Source organism: Neopsephotus bourkii, unplaced genomic scaffold (assembly GCF_033783945.1).
Source record: "Neopsephotus bourkii isolate Nb327-2 ecotype Australia unplaced genomic scaffold, CSIRO-AGI_Nbou_v1 NB_1493, whole genome shotgun sequence".
In the NCBI taxonomy this organism is placed as follows: Eukaryota; Metazoa; Chordata; class Aves; order Psittaciformes; family Psittacidae; genus Neopsephotus; species Neopsephotus bourkii.
In genome coordinates this window covers 2,511,087-2,531,846 of record NW_026901969.1, presented here as the reverse complement: position 1 = coordinate 2,531,846, position 20,760 = coordinate 2,511,087, and the positions used below count along the sequence as shown (strand labels likewise).

Below are 20,760 nucleotides of genomic sequence, written 5' to 3'. Positions count from 1 at the left end.
AGAACTGAATGTCTTGCCCCATTAAAGTACTTGCCAAAATTTTTGCTTTCCTCTGTATTTATCACATAACTCCTATACTTTTACAGGCTTTTTTTCTCCAGAAGACTACTTTGTTCCTACTTCCTAATTTCAAAAGAATCACAAAATACACATTAAGTGGTTTTACAGACACATCTATATCAACATTTTTTAATGTTTTAATTTAAGATCTCCCAAAACACTGTAAACTGACCTTGATGCTCAACTACAGATCAGTGGCCTTTCCCTGCAGCAAAACAGAAAGTCTAACAAACCACACAATTAATAACTTACTACGCAGCTTGCAAATCCAATTCCTCCAAGTTTGGGGCTGATGTAATTCCATACACCAATTCTCCCTCGGCGGATCCTCTGCCCCACAGCAAGCTCCAAGAAAAAGAGTGGAATCCCTATTATCAGTAGCAAGATTAAGTATGGCACAAGATAGGCACCTATGAACAGAATAAAGAGTCAGAGTGAGTGGAAGAAGAGTCAGAACTTGACACAACCAATGTGAAACCTAAGAGCTTCAATTGAATTAGTGTCCGCAAAGCTTTTCTGATCACATGCAAAGAGAATTTTAACTGATGTAGTTGGCCATACATCTTCTAAAAAAGGAAAAACCCAGAGACAGCAAATTTCCAAAGCACTGCAACATTGTGAGGCAAACCCTACTGAAAGTGAATTATTATCTAAGCTAGTTGTTCACTTGTGTGAAATTCTAGACAATTAATCAAACTTTTAAGATACATAGTGAGGCAATCAGGAGCTGAATCGATGTCTCTTAAAACACTCAACACCTTGACTTCTAACACAGCAGCATGACTTAATTTATAAAAGAAATACAGAAAACATTGTGCACATAACATTCTGAATTTCATCCAATCTTAAAACAGTTTTAAAAGATCACCTGTTGATTTCTCCACGTGAACTTCAGATGCTAAGAGGATTTCACAATATACAGATAGTGATTATACCCAGCTAAGCAAAACACTACATCAGCCCATTTCTACCAGGCTCCAGAAAGAGACTAGGAACATGAGGTGGAAATTAAATGGAGTACTGTAGGTCCAGATCTCACATTACTCAAAAATGCTCCAAAAAAAAAAAACAAAACACAGCTGTTATTTCACCTTTGTACATATTTGTAACACCTTTTCCCAACATTTTATTCCTAGGAAGTGGTCATACAATACTAATTTAAGCACATATTTTCATTTATTTCAGTGAAACTAATAGGAAGCAAATATGTCCATACACTAAGCACACTGAAAATTTCAGAACCTGACTTACTCCTTGGTATTGCAGAGTATTTAACACTAGAGCTAACAAAACATTCAGACATCACCAATCAGCAACATGGCACCTAATTTTCAAACGGCTGGCTATTATGCTGCAACGTAGAGTACTGTGCTGCCCAACAAACTCTAAAGGCTTAGGACTTTTGATTGCAACCATTGTAAGGTTAAAGAAAAGCACCTGAGAGATGCAGACTGCAGCATGTCAGAGCAAGCTACAGAGCAAACACCTAAAGACCTCAGGAGTTTAGACTCAGAGCTATAAAGTTGTATAATCAAACTGTTCATCTGTACAATGAGAGAGAAGCTGAGCAAATTTCAGAAACCAATTTGGGATTTATCCTCAACTCCAGCTAAGTCTTACTTCAAGTTTCTCCATCCAGCATCAACTTTCTAGGGCTTTTTTTTTGGAGTCAAAATACACTGTCATTTGCATATCCTTAGTAGGTAGCTTATTTCATGTAATTGTTTATTCTAGAAGAATTAAATTTTCCTAAGCTGTGCAGGAGACTGCAGATTTTCTGGTACTTTCCACTCCTGCATGGGTCCACTTGCTACAGAAAAACTGGACTCCACCTTCTACTCCAAAGATCTTGCAAAGATCCTAAGCATGGAGTAACTACAGTCTCAAGTCTAAGAATAGTCGGAAAAAAAGACAGAATAAATAAAACCTAAAAAAAAAAAAACACTGCTGGACCAGACAAAGAATATTGATCTTACTTACCTCACAGTCTACAGGCTATTATTAGAACAGAATACCGCCTTGTGCTTTATTTTCATGACATGATAATATGATATCAATGACATTGAGCACCATTTGGTCAAAACCTGTGCCAGGCTCTGAACAATATACCGGTTTTGAGGTTACAATGCACCTTTCATAGAGTCAAACATCATGGTCTATCTACTCACTGCAGGACACTTAAGTGCTATTTCTACTGAGGTAGGAACTACATTCCCATCCAGTATTTTGGTGTTTTGTCTATCATCTTATGTGCACTAAGCAGAAAGAATCCAAAGGACTTACTGTCTACTGTGAAAAGTGAGACAACAGAGACAGAAGGAAACCAATGTAAGGAAAACTGAGGAATAGGGCGACAACCACATTCCAAAATGAGGGTGACCACCTGTCTAAGAATGTATAAGATAAATAATACCATTAAACACCCTTATCATCTACATTCTCTCAAAATTTCTGCCAAGACAGAAATACAGTTAACTCGCATTGCAAATGAGAAGCTTTGGCATTACAAGCTTTAAAAATCTGTTCATACAATTAACTGAAAGCCAACAGTATATACTTTCTTCATCATATAACACTACTGTGAATGATACCTGAGGTCTTAATTAGACAGGTGTTGCATACCTGTGCACAGACAATCCTAAACACCTGAAAATAATTGGGCCCTAAATGACTTACCCTGTATCCCACTGGATGACTGTACTAGAGCAGGAACTGAACCCACCTCTTCAGTGTCCCAGTCCACAACCTTTATCACAAGGCTGCAAAGTTAAACACATATTTAAAGACTGGGCTGACGTGGGTGTTTTATAGTGCAGTATCAATGTAAGTTGCAAGATTTACCAGTTAAGATTCAACTAAATGATTTACAGAAATGTGGTGTTAAATCCATGTCACATTACGTATGACACAATCCTATATTCAGTGTGTGTAGCCAGCAGAGTTCACCTGTATATTGCAGGGCTTGTGCAGAGCACCTGAAGCACTGGTCTTCCCATCAATCCAACCTGCTGAGCTCCCTTTTGTTCTTGTGCCCCTCCCCAAAAGAGGGACATAATGGAAAATAGTGTACCTATGAGTTTCAGTGCAATACACTTTGGACATTGGTGGATTATACAACAGTGTATCACAGCTGCAAAGGGCTTCTATGCCCTATAAATAACATGAAACCACTGCATCTCTAGAAAAGTATTTTGTTTCAGCCTTCTCTTGAAGCTAGACATCAAAGAACTGTAAGACATCTTCACTTCATCTTAGACCAGAATCACTATGGAAACAGATCACTATGCCTCTAAGTTGTTAGCGCACAAAAACATGTGTCCTTGGAGTTAGAATATTGGATAATTTTTATTTGAATAAGAACAATAAACTATACATGGTGGCCTTGAACAGCACCCTACAATTAGTTATATCATCTGCTACATCTGCCTGCTATGCAGCCTTCTGAATATTGCAATTTTGTGCAGTTCAGGATCCCCAGATTTCCCCTTCCATATATTCAAAATTATTCTACTGTAAAGTCACTTTTTTGCATATTTTTGCCTTCAACAATGGCTTTGATATTAGAAAACTTACCTCAGCGTCATACAGACAAAAAAAACAACCAACAAACCCTCATCCTTCTTCACTAGAATGAATAATAAAGATAAAAAAGATTGCAGGAACTGGTGAATGTTAATACTATACATAGCACTACTTTGATTTTTTATATTTACAATCTAGGAAGCTCCTGTAAGCAAAAATATTTACCATTACAAAATACAAATTGTTTTTATCAGGAAAATCTGATAAAAGGTTTTATGTTTTATCTGTAGGTTTGCAGTTTATCTTACTGATAGGACAGTCTTCCTGTCACTAGTCTTTCATGATTTGAGTAAGTTCAGGTATGCCTATTTACAAAAGCTGTGCTTAAGGATGAAAATGACCTTAGCTAATAAGCTTTAATGAAGAATTACAACAAAAACAGACATTTTCAGCACACTGAAGTACAAATGGATTTTGAGTCTGATCATACATTTTAAGTCTGAGCTCACAAAATAGTACTGAAGTCATCAGCGAATTCAAGACACTGATTATGAATTATTGATCAAAAGCTAAATAATTAAGCCACTGAATGCATACTCAGTGTTGGGAATACTAGGTAATATCTGCTTTGCTCCCATTTTGCTTGTATTAGACAATCAGACTGCAGCTTATAACGACTACCCAGTATTTAGAGTTTATATACTATTTTCTCAGCAGTTCTCAGCAACAGCTGCTGGACCACAGAACTTAACAATGCTATCTACTGACATTTTGGTATAACATACAGAATACTTAAATGTAAAGACTCGTGATGTGACTCTACACATGTCTACCTTCAAAACATAATGGCAAGATACTCTGCTACAGATTTCACTATGCTGTTCATAACTTTTATCTGTTTATCGTTTTTCCTAGTTGAGATTTTACATCACTGAGATATTAAAAGGACTGACCCCAAAAAGAATAAAAAAACCCACCAAAATCAGGAAAATTAAGCTAACGCTCATCAAAATGCACCACAATTGGGTGTGCAGTACTTTGTACACTCCAAGTAAATCCTCTTACAATATGCAACACTAGAAGCACCTCTTAGGTAACCATGTTCACTTGTCTTCATAATAACACTCAAATATCACCTAATCTAGCAGAACAGCTAATGTTGTTTGCTTTTGTTCCTTTTAATATGTGAAAGTACCATTTTATTTCTGCCAATCCTAAAGGGAAATGACAACAAAATCAAATAAACTTTAAATAGCTCTTTGAAAAAAAAAGCACAAGGTATGCAAGCTACTCACCAGGTGATAGCTATAAGCAGCAGGCAAACATAGGTCTAGTCTGTCATTATTTATTAGCCTTATGGCAAGATTGGGTACACCTGAGTGGTTTATTTTCATAGGAACCTGAGGCAGCTCTGAACCTACTGCATGCTAACATGGGTTCTGAAATTGTTATATAGGAACTGTGCCTATTTGAACAAACATACATATTTGTCTTCATATAGGAAAGGAATAATAAATAAACTGTATAGTGTAAAAATTATAAATATAAAAAACTTCTAAAGCTAAGTTAGAGAATACCCAGCTCCAGTGCAAATAACCTTTTCGAGTAATCAAAGAATAAACAGCTTTTTTTCAATTGTAACACACTGAAAATGAGTGGAATACGTACCTTAAGTGTCAGATGAGAACTGGGCATTGCTTACCAGACGTAAGGAGGACACATGGTGAGGACAGAGGTGAAGTAGGCAGAGATCTATAATCAGTTCCTCAAAACTTTACTGAGCACCTTCAGACCCTCATTCACAAAGGCTATGAACTCCTTTGGGCCCTCTGTCTCATTACAAGTCTAGAAAACGAGCACCCTGAAGTGCTGTCTCCTTCCAGCCATGTGTGAAAGCCAGCAAAGAGCTACCCACTCTAGTTGTATCTTAGTTGAGCACTAACAAAACCCCAACAGGTATTACTCTAAGTATTTACAAGTTTATATGAATGAAAACAACAGGAGAAAACTGTTAAACGATCACAAGAAATAAAGTGATTTTGGTGGTGCAGACCAGACCCAGAAACACTGACTGGAAAAATACATATGGATGGCCAAGCATCAGTGCACTGTAGCGGTACACAAGTTACTTTTAAACATGGTATCACAAATAACTTACTGAAGCAGTACAGAACTCTGAAGTCAGGAATGCTGGCATACTACAGGCCATAGCCAAAAACAAGCCTAATCTCTCTAGAAAACAGGGCAGTAAACACCCAACGGTTTCCCCCACAAAATCCTCTTATAATATATATCTAATTGCGCTAACTTGGCTGCATCTTTCTGTGTTTATTTTGTTGGGTTTGTTCTTCTGTTTACAAAAGGTTGGGTTTGGTATTTTTCTTAAAAAAGAAAGATAAAATTGAAGACTACTATGTGGTTAGGATTTACCTTCTCCTTTACTGGTGGCTTTGGAACACTAAATGTTCAAAGAAACTTGTTAAGGAAACTAATGAGTAACTATGGGTTCAAAGTTTTTTGGTTTAAATTTTAAGTATGTTTATTGGTTTACCACTTTTTATTATACTTCCCTTGCCTGATGGTATTTGCCAGATATAACTTCCTTACACGTAGGGAAGAAAATGAAAAATGCTTGGACAAAACCGCAGGTGGAGACCTAGCCATGTTTCACTGAAACAGCTCTAATGATAATCCATAGAAAGGCTGTTTACCTTGTATTGGAGACTCCAACAGGTATTTATAGTAATGCACTCTCAGCAGAAGACTACAGAGCAGTTCTGACACTGATACTTAGGAATGGTTGCATAAAACCACTGTTTTACCTAGAATTAAACATGTAGCAGAAAACTGGAACCTCATATAAAACGTAGATATAGATTTTCTCACCATGCATTTGAGTTTTTCCCTCCTTCCTTTTTCCCTCCTCCTATTCTTTTACTTGTGAGAATTATCTCTCCATCTGCAGACACATATGCAGACATCAATGTACTGTATGTTTCAACATTTTGTGTCACCCTTACCATCTTGCATTATGGTTAACCTGAACACCAAGAAAGCTTTAGCTCTAATGATCACTTGCTTTTCTGTCCTGCTCTGAAGGTTGCAATTCACTAAAAATGGGGAAAAAATACTGTTAAAGCCAAATACATCCTTGGCTCAGCAATGTGTAGAAAACATTATTTCTCCACAGACTCCACATCCAAGTTCCTGCAATTACAACACAGGGGAAAATATTTAACACCAATCTGAAATGAAGGCATCTTTTTATTTTTCCAAGTTTGATTAATGAAGTGCAATAATGCCTGAAGGTTGGTGGGGTTTTTTGGTTTTGTTTTTCCCAAAAATGTGAAATTATTAACTAAATGCATTTAAATTTTATCTGAATTAAATTAACTCCGGCAGAGTAACTTTAAAAGCTCCTGATGGTATGAATCCAACAGCCTACAGAGTGTACCAATGGATCTTTAATGTTGGTTCAAAGGACAATCCAACAGTCTTGCAAATTTAGGAACTAACTACATAAAACAGACTTTGAAAAGGGACACCACTACACAGAACAAACTGCTTTAGTGCATTATCCTTGAGATTACATCCTGACATCCATACTTAGGATGAAATTATAACATTTTAATAGCTATACCTTTAACTGAACCAGTTTGGTTTAAAATTATTAGCATATGTATTATTTTTCCAAATAGCAGTAATACTTCAATTCTACACTGTGTCTAGTAGAATATGAGATTGCCATCCACTGAAAAGCTATGGACTTTGAGAAACATTTAACATGTTTTCTCAGTTAATATTACAGTTACAGGTGAAGAAAATTTTAGATTCCACAGGAATCATTAAATCAACCATTTAATTGCTTTATCTCCAGAATAAAGTTGAAAAAAGGAAGTTAAATAAGAATTAAAAAAAAAACAACCTTACAATAACTAGATACAAAAGAATTCTATAATAATTTTATCCTGGAGATGGAACATTTCAAAGTATAACCTTCATTTTTACAGCTTGAACTGTCTGACAGAAAACAAATAAAGAATTATACTCTGATCATATTCTAGGCTTATTTCTATATTCCTCAATCACATCAGTTTTGTCATTCAACTTTTAAAATCCAGCATGAGTAAAATCTTTTTCTGTGTTTTCTGTTCTGTGGTACAGGTTCAATTTTTGTATCATAGAGTGACAAGTTTGGTTCAAATTCAGACAAGTAAATTGTTACAAGAGGATGTGCGTTAATGTAGTACAGCAGTGTACAGTACAGCATAGGATAAAACACTAATTCTGAATTCAGAGGAAGGGAGGTCTCCAGCCTCATACTTCATACTACATTCAAGACCACAGGTGAACAGCTAACAAACAAACAGCTTGATGTTAATGTTCTAAGTGAAAGGTAACTTGTTGTTTAGGAAAATAGTTAGCTGTATAACACCACAAAACAAATGCATTCTCTTAAGGTAATAATTTAAATTCTTCATTATCAGTAAATAAAACCTTTTCACTCCTACAGTATTTTGTTGTCCTTGCAGGAAATAAATCATGATCAAGTGGCCTAGGAGCTAAAAACAATTAAAAGCAATTAAAAAGTAAAGGTGTGAAGCTTAATACTGCTCAATACTGAAGACTGAATGCTGCTTTAGTCTTTGAAGTGAATGCAGACATAATGCCCCAATTTATTATCCAAGTACTACGAAGAACACTTCAGCAGAACAATAGCCAGGTCCTAAATAATGCAACCTCTCTGTAAATACGTGTTTTGCTTAAGACACTAGTTTGACCACTAAAGTCATATCAAGAGCTTTCTTCCCTAAAATGAGTAAATTGAACCTTAATCTGCTACTTACTTTAACAGGTGTATCTCACTAAAATAAAGAGAATATGGGTTTCTCTTCATAGGTTCTGGAAGAAATTAAAGGAAAAACCTGACATGATGGAGCAGGTTTTGTTGTTGAAACCTCTGCTAACCTTGAAACCTGATAAGTTAGCTTTATCATTTAGATATGACCAGCTATCACAAGACTTACCTCCACCGTTTTTCTGACACAGATATGGGAATCGCCATACATTCCCTAATCCCACGGAAAATCCAACTTGCGCCGGAATATATTGGAGTTTGCTGTTCCAAGCAGGTCTTTCATCTTCTACATCTGAGCCTTCTTCAACATCAACATCTTTTTCTTCCTGATCATCAACCATAAGTTCACTCTTCTTAAAGGGATCATCTGAAGAGTCTTCATTAGAGAGAAGGTCCTTAACTGACTCAATGACCTCATCATCTAGTTCTCTTTTCACTACCTTGCTGTTCTTAGGCATTTGTAATAAGAGAAAATCAGCAAGTAAGTCAGGTTCAGCTGAGGCAGATGGACAACTGCTGAAGAAAGCTCTCCCTCTGCTTAGCCAAGAATACTGAAGCAATAGGCTGAAGATGGTGCCTGATGAGTCCTGGATACCAGGGAATCAAAAGTAAGGACTGTGCTTCCTGAAAGCCTGTTCTACTGAAAGTACCTGTGAAAAAAATAAAATGAAAAATAAAGAAGGATTAATGAGAAAAAACTTATTTACAAATCATACGTTTTGGTTTAGTCATTTGTGCTTATCTCAATTAATAGACAGAAGTAAAAAAGAATAAGGGATGTTAACCCGTTTCCAAATTGTAGAAATTAAGTTCATTGTACTTAAATATTTATGTAGAATACATTTCATTCACTTGCTGAGAATTTTGGGTTTTTTATACCTTCAGTACTGATAAGCTAATTGTTCATATTTTGACAACATAACAAGATTCTTTTTATCAGGCGTAACTGTGTAGGCATTTTATAGAAAAATTAGGAGCCCAATTTCATTACTTCCTGATTTAACAGCTGTACTTCAATTTATTAAAAATGTTTATTTTAAACAAAACAGATTTTTTCAGACCACTTCAGAAAGTCATGCAGCAATCAAAATTTTTATATATATGATGTACTTAGTACTTCAAAAGCAAGGGTGACTTGTTTTCCTGTATTCTTCAAGGAAAATATAATCATCATATATTCAAAGGAGAGATGTTCATCATGTATGAAGTTTGATGCTTTAGTTAAGTTTCTTAGAAATACAAAATTATTAAACATATCTGAAACATCTGAAAAGCTGTAACCAAACTCATTTTGAAAGCATGCTGTTTCAATTGTGTATGTACAGACACAAAAATGCCTGTATTTGAATACGTATTGTCTGTAACACAATGAATCATTGAAAAAGACACACAAACTTGCTTGCAGCTGCCACACTGAAGGTAACCCTATGATTTTGGGGAGGAATGTTTTTCAAGAAATTCCTCACTAATCACACGGCATAAAACTAGTATGTGCAAAGCCATCCGCAGAGTTAAGAGTCTTAAAGGGACTTAGATTACATGTTAAGCTTCATGAAAACCCTGAAGAGGGAATACACAAGGAGTCTAATCAAGAACTGCTAACTGATGAACATGGGAAATTACTCCAGGATACAGGAGACCTTTCAGCTTTTGCTTATGGACCTGGCTGCAACATCTGGTCCTTAGCACTAAGGCTGTATCATGTTCTGATGAACTCGCACACAGCTGAGAACTGCAGGGTATTACTGGACTGTTAGTAAAATAACTGAGAGATCAAGCACCTTACAGCTGCTTCAACCACAGACCAGAAGAAAGACTTCAAGCCACTGGAACCCAGCCCACACCTTATGAAGGCGAGACTGCACAACACAGAAGTAAAACCTCTGTCACTGCAAGTACTATCACCAGCCTCATGGCTGACAGAACATTACATTTTTCAACAGTTTCTAAGGATTTGGAAGTTGAACGTCACTCCAGTTGCCTACTGAACTCCACTGTAACCTCTTTTCCTTCGTTCCCTAGGCTCCCGTCACTGCCTTCTCATGTCTCACTCCCTCCTGTTACTGCCTCTTCTCAGCAACTCCAGTTCTGGCAGTCAGCCCAAATGTTTTACACACAGTAGAGCCTGCCAGTTTCTGCTCTGCTTCATGCGCACCACTGTCACTGGAAAGGTTCACAGTCCGATGAACTTTCCTTCTGACACCTGAGGAACTAGTATCAGGCTTTATTTTGACTGCTACCACTTCTTTAAAAAAAAAAGTAAGTGTATGAGCCATACACAGAACAATATAATGGGGAAAAAGAGTTGTTGAGACAATGGAGAAATCCTAATACCATATCCTGTATATCTGGGCTAAATCAGTGTCTATTTAGGCCTCTTTCTATCTGGTTTTGTCTTTTGGGTTGTATTCAAAGGACTACACCCTCTTGTAGTTCATGTAGGGTTCAGCAGCTCTCAGCCGTGACTGAAATATGCAGGTAGAACCAGAATGCAAACACTAATAATACACTAAGTTGAAGCATTTAAGCAGTTCTAGTAGAGCTTTGGGACTATAAGCCACAGCATCTGGTTCTTCAGCTACTACTTTCAGTCACATTTGAAACTTGCCTTTTCCTTTTGTTCCCCTGATGTAAATTAGAGCAGCTTCTCAGTTCCAGTAATTACTAATAAGTTCAGGTAGTACATTAAAATGAAACAATTTTCTCTCTGTAATAATGTAACGGCTGTATAAGTGAAACTACACAAGTGTTTGTCTGTAGGTCTGAAATCCTCCTCTAACTGTAATAGGCAAAATATATTTTCAGTAGAAAAGGCATAAGCCACCTACCAGTATTTAAGAAAATGTTTTAAAAGGTCTTATTTGTATTAATTATCTTAGATGCAGTAGCTTGCAGGGCAGCATCTGGAGCTCTAACAGATGAGTCAATTCCAACAGAAATTGCATCATTCTGTCCTGTCATGCATTAAACATTGCATTAGTACACTTCAGAATAGACTGGGCTTGATACTTTTATTCCTAGCACAGAATAGTATTAACATCCCTTTCATTAATCACCCATTAAGCAGGATGTTATCCATACCACTATTACTGTATAGATTGCAATACTTGCAGGACTTGAGAAAATGTGGGAAGCATGCTCAACACATTGGTGTTTGGCTCTTCCAGCACTGGTTTTCTAACCGAGTATGTATCACTGTACAAACTGCATCAAGGATGCAGGACAGCCCTTCAAGGTGATACATCACAAATCCACAGGTGGTCTCTGACTGTCAGATTTAACAACTTGTTCTCTATACTAAAGGAGTCACTACCAAACCAAATGAAGAGTCCTACCGCACCAGATACCTCAGGTACAAATGCTCAAAGCGTGGTCCCAGCTAGTTTGTTCGACTCTGCCATTCCCTGATAAGCACTCCCAGAATACATTCTAAGACACCACAGAAGCCTCTTGCTTTGATCCAAATCAAGCCCTCACAGAACGCAGATGCCAAACTACTCGGCCTGAGTAACATTGGTTACTTGGTTACTTGGATGCTCCCAAGTGAAGACTGAATAGTCATAGAATTATTCAGGTTGGAAAAGATCTTTAAGGTCATCAGGTCCAACTGCTAACCTAACACTGCCAAGTCCACTATTAAACCACATCCCTCAGTGCCATGTCTACGTGTCTTTTAAATACCTCCAGGGATGGTGACTTGACCACTTCCCTGGGCAGTTTGTTCCAGTGCTTGAAAAACCTTTCAGTGAAGAAATTTTTCCTAATATGCAATCTAAAACAATCCCTTGAAGCTGTTACCTCTTGTCCTATCACTTGCTGCTTGGGAGAAGAGCCCATACCCCACCTTGCTACAACCTCCTTTCAGGTAGTTGTAGACAGCGATAAGGTCCCCCCTAAGACTTCTCCAGACTAAACAACCCCAGTTCTCTCATCCACTCCTCTTAAGACCTGTGTTCTAGACCCTTCACCAGCTTTGTTGCTCTTCTTTGGACATGCTCCAGTACCTCAGCATCTTTCTTGCAGCGAAGGGCCCACAACTGAACACAGTATTCAAGATGTAATCTCACCAGTATAGGGACATCCCTTGTAAAGTTGTAAAGTTATTCACCAGCATAGTTCAGCTAAATACAAGTTTAGCTGAACAAGTTCTTGTTTTGTTTTGTTTGTTTGTTTAATAACACAGGACTGAACTTCAGCCCTTCAACCTACAAAATGCTGTTTTAGGTCCCCACATCATTTCAATCTGGTCCAGTATAGAACTGAAGTTCTTCATTAGCACTGAATAGTAATTAGACAGTAACAAGCCAAATTCTGTTACACGGCCCTTTCAGGTAGTTCCACTACTAGCTACCATCTACACAGCCTTGTGAAGCAGTACAGCACTATGAGATATTCCTCCTAAATACCATTAAAAATCTACACAACAAACCACCATATTTATTGATGAACTAATGAATTCAGTATCAGACTCAATCATTACTGCGATCATTTTAAACTCCTAATCCTAAATTTTGTCATGTATTTTAAAATATTAATATTCTATTACACCACCTTGAATTAAAAATAACATGTCCAAATATAACTTAGCCTTATTAAAGCTCTTTAGAGGCTGAGGTGTTGTTTTGGTTTTGGGGAGGTTTGCGTTTTTTTCCTATCTTAGATCAGATAGTGGAATTTGATCAACTGATTTAATCTGGTTTCCAGGCAGATTCACTCATCTTTTTCATAACTTCAAATGATGTCATGGTCAGGTGAAAACACTGAAAGGAAATTTTTATAATCACATTTACTGAAGAGTATAACATTTCTCTGGAATTTTCCACAAGTGAAATGAACAAAGAATGATGGAATCCCTTTTCTTATATAAAATCCTCTTAAAAAAGAAAAAAAAAATATTTTTTTTTAGTTACCTGACAAGTGTCTGTATTGTTTGACAGAATTTGACAGACTTTAACAGAATGGAAACTGCTGAACAGTACATGGGTACATGGTTCATTTAGAAGAACATTTAGAAAATTATTCTGTCACTGAGCTAACAGTAATCAATAAACTAAGTTAGCATGAACACATTTCTGGAAAGAACCAAACAATTCAGCTAGATTTTTATGTCTTACTAGCACTGTCCTGGATATGTTTAAATCTCTATTTCTCATACTGAAATATAAATCAGTGCGTCTTTTTTTTGACACATCGAGCAAACTGCAGACCCAAGCTTTCTCAGAACTCAGTGGGAATTTTGTTATTTTCTTCTACAAAAGAAGAATCAAGACTTACTGCATTTGCATGCACAAGCAACATAACCTGATTAGACTACCACATTATTAGCAAATTAAGCAATAATCCCTTGTGACAGAGAATTCAGTCCCAAATTAGCTCCCTGGAAGATCTGGGCTTGCTCTAGAACTTTTACATCAGCTTCATTCCCGCATTTAGAAATGCTGGCACAGGGAGATAAGACCTGTAAAGCCCTCACTGACCAAACTGCAAACATTTGCAATAAGACCCAAAGGGACTTCATCAGGCAGAGCACCAAGACACATTGAAAAATTTTACTGCATGCTATTTTCTCCCAATCTTTCTTATATGTAATGTCTAGTAAGAGAGTCATACTAGTGCTGTTCCACACTGCCTGCTCCTCTTCACCATTACACTGGTAATGAAGCTGATGTTGGGATCCTCTTCAATGCATTTCTATTAGACAGATCTGCATGCCAATATACAGACATTTACTAAATGAACATTCTACTTCTAGTAGTTCTAGTTCTCCCAACTGTGTAGCACCAGTAAACAATTAAAAGTTATGAGTCTGGAGATTTTCACAACATGTACAAAAAATAGGTGCAAAGAAAAAAAATAAATAAATCTTACTTGCTTACAAATTTGTAAGTATAATGAGTACAACCACCCCATGTTCTTGCAATCACAGCACAAGTCTCTATAAAAAGCCGTTTGTAAAACAATTTAATGTTTAAAACATCCCACAATACTACTGCAACAACTGATATAACTAAATATTAAAGAGCTTTCAGCAACGAGTTTCTGACATAAATTAAACCACAATTATTTTTACACTGTGTTCCTTTTTAAAACTTGCATTATAAACCCTCCATTCTTTTCTAAGACTGTACTTTATTTCTTTTATTATCTCATTTTTGCATCTGATCAAAATGTAACAATTTGGCAGGTTCAAATTATAATGCATTACAAGTAATCCTCACATCTTTGATCAAAAATTATTTAAATCTTCAGCATGAATTGGAAGGGAAAGAAAGGAAAGAACGGGGAAAAATATCCATGCAGAAAATAACTTTCTAGAAGGCTAGTGTAACATCATTTTTTAAAAAATAGGAAAAAAAAAAAAAAAACAACCAGAGAATTGATACCTTTTTAAGTTCAATGTCTGCCATTAAACGGAGAAAAAGATTAACATTCTGTTCTTCAGACCTCTGCGTTCTTCTCTGATGGAGCAGTTAACGTAGCAGCATGCTGCTGTGGGGATAACAAAATGCAGTATGAAACTACAGTCAGTTCACAGTACTATGATCTCTGCTTTGAGGGTAGACTCTGATAGCGCAGTGTACCAGTCCAGTCCCTCAAGCTTACATCTTGCACTCCAGTTCACAAAATCTCCAAGACTTCCAGTGAAGAAACCAGTATGAGTCAGCACAGGACACAGAACTAAAAGTCTGGATTCTCACCATGGCATATGTTTGTAAAAGATCCTGACTGATATTCATGACAAAGTTTTTAGTCCCTATGAAATCACTGGATGAGAATTATATGCAAAAGTGAAGAAGAGGAGCTTTTGCACCTTGAAGGAAGCCTATGAAATACATCTCAAATACAAGTCCATGAAGTAGGCATGGAGAAAGCATGATGGAAACAACCAATATAGAAAAAGGAACACCGAAAGGACTACTGAGAGTCTGCATAAAGGAATCAGGTAACTGGTACAGGCAGGATGCTAATGGCCGTCATATCGAATGAGAAAGAAAGAATACTGCAGGAGAAAACTAGGTTTCATAGGAGTACTGTGACTGTGAAGAATGGCTACCATTGGGGGAAACCTGTGTACAGACAACTTCAGCAAGAGTTACACTTTCTAAGAGTACTCACTGCACGGACTGAATTACTGCTGCAGTGCAGCATTGTGTTCTTTGGCGGAAACAAGAATATGCACCATAGCTTTTTTGCGTAGTCAAGCCCACTTTTACCTGTCTACTGAAGCAGCCATTATGCTGCTCTTCAGCATGGACTACATGATCTGGTATCTTGCCCTGGCTAGTTTAATAGACCCTGTCAGTAACAGATATATATTCAATAGGTACTTAATCATAATGCAAGATAATTATATTCTATGCAATGCAACTCACATTTATCTGCATTCTTCTGTGATGTTATCAGAGGCATGCTAATGCATGTTACACATACTACACGACATTGTAGAACAGCAAGAGCTACAGGAGACTTGAAAGCATTAGAAAAAAATGAATGGTTTTGATTCTAGTGTCCTTACACATTTAAATCATTTAGACTATAGCAAAACAAGAGAGACAAGACTAAATTCACACCTCCTGCAAGCAGAGGTAGTAGTTATACAGACTTCAGTGACACTGCACCTGTTTCATATGCCTGGGAAATTTGTTCTCAGTTCCTACAAAATGTTTTTCCTGGTTTTATCTTAAATGCTGACAGTTTCTCTCCTAGATTAGTCTCCTTAAATTTTAGTTACAGAAGAATACTTCCTACTGTTGTAAGATAAACCGAATTATTTGTCAAAAATAGTTAAGATTTCTTTCTCAGACTTGTTCATTGATGGCAGATTTGATTTTAGCAATTTGTATGACTTCTTCCATATCACTGGCCCAACGGAACATTACAATCTAGAGATCACCAGTCTTATTTTTTTCTTTTCATTACATGTAATCTTTAAAGACTTTACTGGCCTTACTGTAGTTTCTCACCTGCTTTCACAGGTTTCTTAGTATTTTCTTTTCACAAATCAACCGCTCTGAAATACTTCACAGACTTACATGATGTGTTAGCTGTAATTTCTTATTCAGATGGAGAAAAGATATGACTTATTCTCTGATCTTTTCTTACATGTACTTTATTGAAAGAATAAATTCAGTAGCTACCACACCTCCAGCTGAAGCTGATGAAGTACTCTCAGCAATACTGACAATACTTGATTGGTCAAGTTCAAACTGCTGGCAACTTGAAACAAAATCTCCATTTTCTAAGTAAGTTCACCACAAAATACAACAGCACCACAACTGTATTTTAAAATCTTATCACACTTCTAAGAAGTAAGAGAATATAAAACTATATTAAATATTTCATTAAATACTGAAGTTATTTAAGCTGCAAATCAAGTACTGAACATCAGACATTACCAGATATATAGCTGCCCCAAGACTTCAATTCTCTGACCTCTGTGTTTTGGATCAGTAAGTAAATCAACTTGTCCTTGCAAAGAATTTATGTGATTACTTTGTTGCCTGGTTTTTATACATAAGCAAAGAAGCTGAACTGTTCATAGACAAATCCCCCTCAAAGCTGATTATTTCATTATATAAATCATGCCTTCAAGTTATGTTACAGTAAATCCTACATCTTTAAAAAGAAAATTATTAATACCAATTCCGCTGTAGAAAATCCAACACTGTAAATGTCCTATTACATTTTCCCATTCCTTCTCCATTTCGGCTTAAGAAGAGCATGCTGACTCATTAGCACTGCAGTACCATTTCTGCCACTTGAAATATGAAAAATAGTATCACTTGCCAGCATCAGAAAAATATTTTCCCGAAGTGGGAAACAGGCTACTGGCACCGTGACTTAGATTCAAGGCATTGTTCTACACTGTATTATGCAACTTTTCCTTCATTTCTCCTATACAAAAAAATATGGAATCCTCAGTCTTAAGAATGAAGGATAAGAATTAAGACATCTATTTCAGTGATGGCTTCTGGGAAGCTCAGCCCAGTTACTGCCGTTACCTAAAGCAACTGTTCTGGCAGTTACCATTGCTCTTTCACACTACTTTGTATTGGCTTGTCAGGTTTTGTGCACCAGACCTTCAGTAGAATAGTGCTCAGTTATTATTTATCAATGATAATCTTTTTCCTAAATTATTCAAGAACATTTCCTGTGTAACAAGATTATTTTGAATCACATCTCAATAAAGAATGGAGTTGCTTAAGTTTTAAGCTGCCACCTGTCAAAGTTATTCTGTTAAGAATTTAGAGATCTTTAAAGTCACACAGAAAAGCTGCTACTGGCATTTCCATTTTCTACAATCCATTGCCATGACAATCTATAAACTACATGAGCAAAGGACCCAAAAATGTTTTTCAAAAATCAACAGATACTTTCGAGCATCATTCCTTGATATGAGTGAAACAGCGCAACGGAAAGTAGCAGGGAACACAGGTGAACCTGTCCTTGATGTGGTGAATGCTTCTGGTTGCATACAAGAGGATTTCAGAAAGAAAAAAAACAACAAAAATTTTGCCTTCCACAAAAGATTCCTACCACTAATGCTTATCAAGTGATGTAATTCCACACCACATGCACAGCAGCTACTCCAATATATCTTAACAATGCAATTTATACCAAAAGGCATAGCTGTTATTACTAGACTGTATTTCTGAAGAACCTGTAGGGCTTTTTTCTTTTCTGAGAACTTCAGCATTTTAAGTCACATGTGTACAGGCTTTTGCAATACACAGCAAAGAGAGTTGTTCAATCTATATGGTTCTCATCTGCACCATTACTTTTTCACTTGTTTGCCTGTAAGAAAAAAGAAAACTGTAAGAATGACAAGATACTAAAGGTCAAAAGGAATCAGCTTATGCTGCAACTCATTTCAAGATGCCTTAGCAATTTCACTTACTCAGTTTCACTACTGGTGGTGCATCTGAACAGCTATGAAATGGTTTGGTTTTTCATGCACAGATCAACACCAATGGAATTTTTTCTTCTTGACTCTGAAGTGCAGAGCTGAGCTCAAAGGGAGTGTCTCATAGGCACTGAACACAGGCTATAATGCTACTGTTATCTTAACATGGTCTATGTGTAAACCACGAGATCTTGTAGATTAACTAAACCAAAATTAAGCAATCTTTCCTAGGTATTTTTTAAAGTTTGCTTTTTAATGAGCTGATGATAACAGGAAACATACTACTAACCAGAAGGAAAAAAGATAGCATGTTGCCATAATTTTTTAATCAAATGGAGTAAGCTGTCTTCACGATACAACCAGTGCACATGCATGTGACATCAGATTCATTTATACTTTTCTTTGGAGAGGGAAAATCAGATTTGGATCCCTGTCCTATAGCATGTCACACTGACACACTGATGGTGACATGTTACTTACAAATTATTAGGCGTCTCTTAGAAATCAATACTACAGCAATGAGCTTTTTATGTAGCAATACCATATGGAAAATAAAATGGCTGATGAGGACGAGGTCTTGACTACATCTTTTACAAATAAAAGAAAGTGCAATTCACTTAAACGACAGAATTCCAATGGCAACCTCTCATGTGGCAAATCAGTGTGACTATACAGACGTATTTCAATCATCTCATTTGCCTTAACAACAAAAGCAGAGCCTTCCGAAGAAATTCCAGTTCACTTTAATACGAGCAAAATCTGTGCAATACCTGCCAATATGGGCATGGCAAACAAGAACAATTAGTAAGAAAACTGAAAGGGGTAAGAGTCACTGGGAGAAAACTGTAGGTGTCAATCAACCCTCCGGATAAGCTGTAGTACACAGAGCTCTGCAAGCATTAAAATCCTGACCAGAAAATAAATCCAAGACGCACAAAGGTTCAGAGCAGGTCCTCATTACCATACCCACCCAAACATGGCTGACACCAGGGTGCACCAGCTAACAGCCCAACGGGGCTCCTTCAGCCTGCGCGGGGGGAGTGGTGCAGTGGCGGAGAGAAAGGAGGTAACGGCGGCGAGAGGGGAAACACCGTCAGTCCCCGCCAGGCGACTCCCAGCCCCCGCAGCAACAAGGCAGCTAAAGCGGCCGCGGGGTCTCCCTCGCCCACCTCCTGCGCCTCCGCCCAACCCTCGGACACGGTTACGGCAGCCGTCGCCTAGCTGCGGCTCCCTCCTCCCTGGCACACGGAGCCCGCGGACCCTTTCCGGCGTGACTGGCGGTACTCCCGCTCCCTCATCTGGGGGAGCGGCGGGCCGAGCCCTGCTCCCGGCAAGCCCCGAGCCCTCCGCTCTAGGAGGAGCATGAAAGCAATGTTCCCCCGAAACACGAGTTTCCCGTACATCCAAGGTGCCTCACGCAACACGCGGGACATGAATGAATCTTATGTCACTCGCGGTACCAAAAGGATGTAAGTTCACTGCCTACCCTCAGTAATTCTAATTATTATAAAAACTGCCCCGTACATCCTTTTAACCTACCGCCGAGTTAAAGCACATGGGCAGCTACCACGGGGCACTCGCTATTGTCTTCTGCGGGCCGCTCCCTCCTTGCCGGACGAAGGCAGTCTCGGGTGAGGGAGCTGGGAAAGCCACCCCTCAGGAAAGCAGCGGACACGGGGCAGAAAGGGACCCCACGCTCCCGGCCCATACTGTCCCTTCCCACCCTGTGACACACGGGAGGCGAAGGGCCAGTGGTGCTGTTCCCGCCGCACAGCCGGGCTAGGAAAGTGCGGGTCGCGGCGGCCATCAGCCTCGCCCTGCTTACCTCCGCCCGCGGGGGTCGCCGGGGGCCAGCTGTGGGAACGATGGAAGGGAGGAAGGAAGGAAGAGGGGGCCCGGGTAGACCCCGAGGCGCGACGCGGCGAGCGGGGCCGTGCGGGTGCAGGGCTCAGGCACGGGCAGGCGGCAGTAGGAACATGTGCCCAACCCTCGCTGCAACGGCGTTTAAAGACAGACATAAAAGCGGCGGAGGGGGGGGGGAAAGGAAGGAAAGGGGAGGGTAGCGCCGGGCTCGGGGAGCCGCACCTCCTGACGCAGGGAGGAGCACTCCCGCCCCCGGCCTGCAGCAGTGGCAGCATCGCCTGCGGGCGGGGAAGAAGCAGAAGCAGCAGCGATAGGAGGGCGATGGAGGGGCTGTCGCCGCGCCAAAAGCCCTGTGGCCGCGCTACGGCGCTGCGGGTACCCCTTACCCAGCCGCCTCCCTCCCTCCCTCCCTCTCTCCCGCCGCCGGGACGCGTGGCACTCATCGTATCTCCGGGCCCCGTGTGCCGCGCACGTGGGCTGTGCGCGGCCGGCGGCATGCTGGCGGGGGCTATCCTGGAGAGTGAAGGGGTGGAGAGAAACTGAGAGGAGGATG

The 20,760-nt window shown here is 38.8% G+C and overlaps 1 protein-coding gene across 4 annotated transcripts in view; it reads right to left on the bottom strand.

Moving 5' to 3' along the window:
• The window catches only part of SLC6A15 (solute carrier family 6 member 15), a 39,902-nt gene extending 19,589 nt beyond the window's left edge, over positions 1–20,313 (bottom strand). The window contains exons 1-4 of one of the 4 annotated variants that reach the window (XR_009727816.1): positions 20,170–20,313; positions 14,824–14,929; positions 8,610–9,090; positions 313–470 (exon numbers count right to left, since the gene is read on the bottom strand). Coding sequence is in view for 3 of the 4 variants with exons in the window: in XM_061369352.1 (XP_061225336.1) it covers positions 313–470; positions 8,610–8,898 (447 nt within the window). In the remaining variant the exon portion in view is untranslated. Of the gene's footprint in view, positions 1–312; positions 471–2,736; positions 2,820–8,609; positions 9,091–14,823; positions 14,930–20,169 lie in introns of those variants that run through there. The other 3 variants (XM_061369352.1, XM_061369353.1, XM_061369354.1) reach the window with 3 other exon arrangements.
• Between the last annotated feature and the right edge of the window lie 447 nt (positions 20,314–20,760).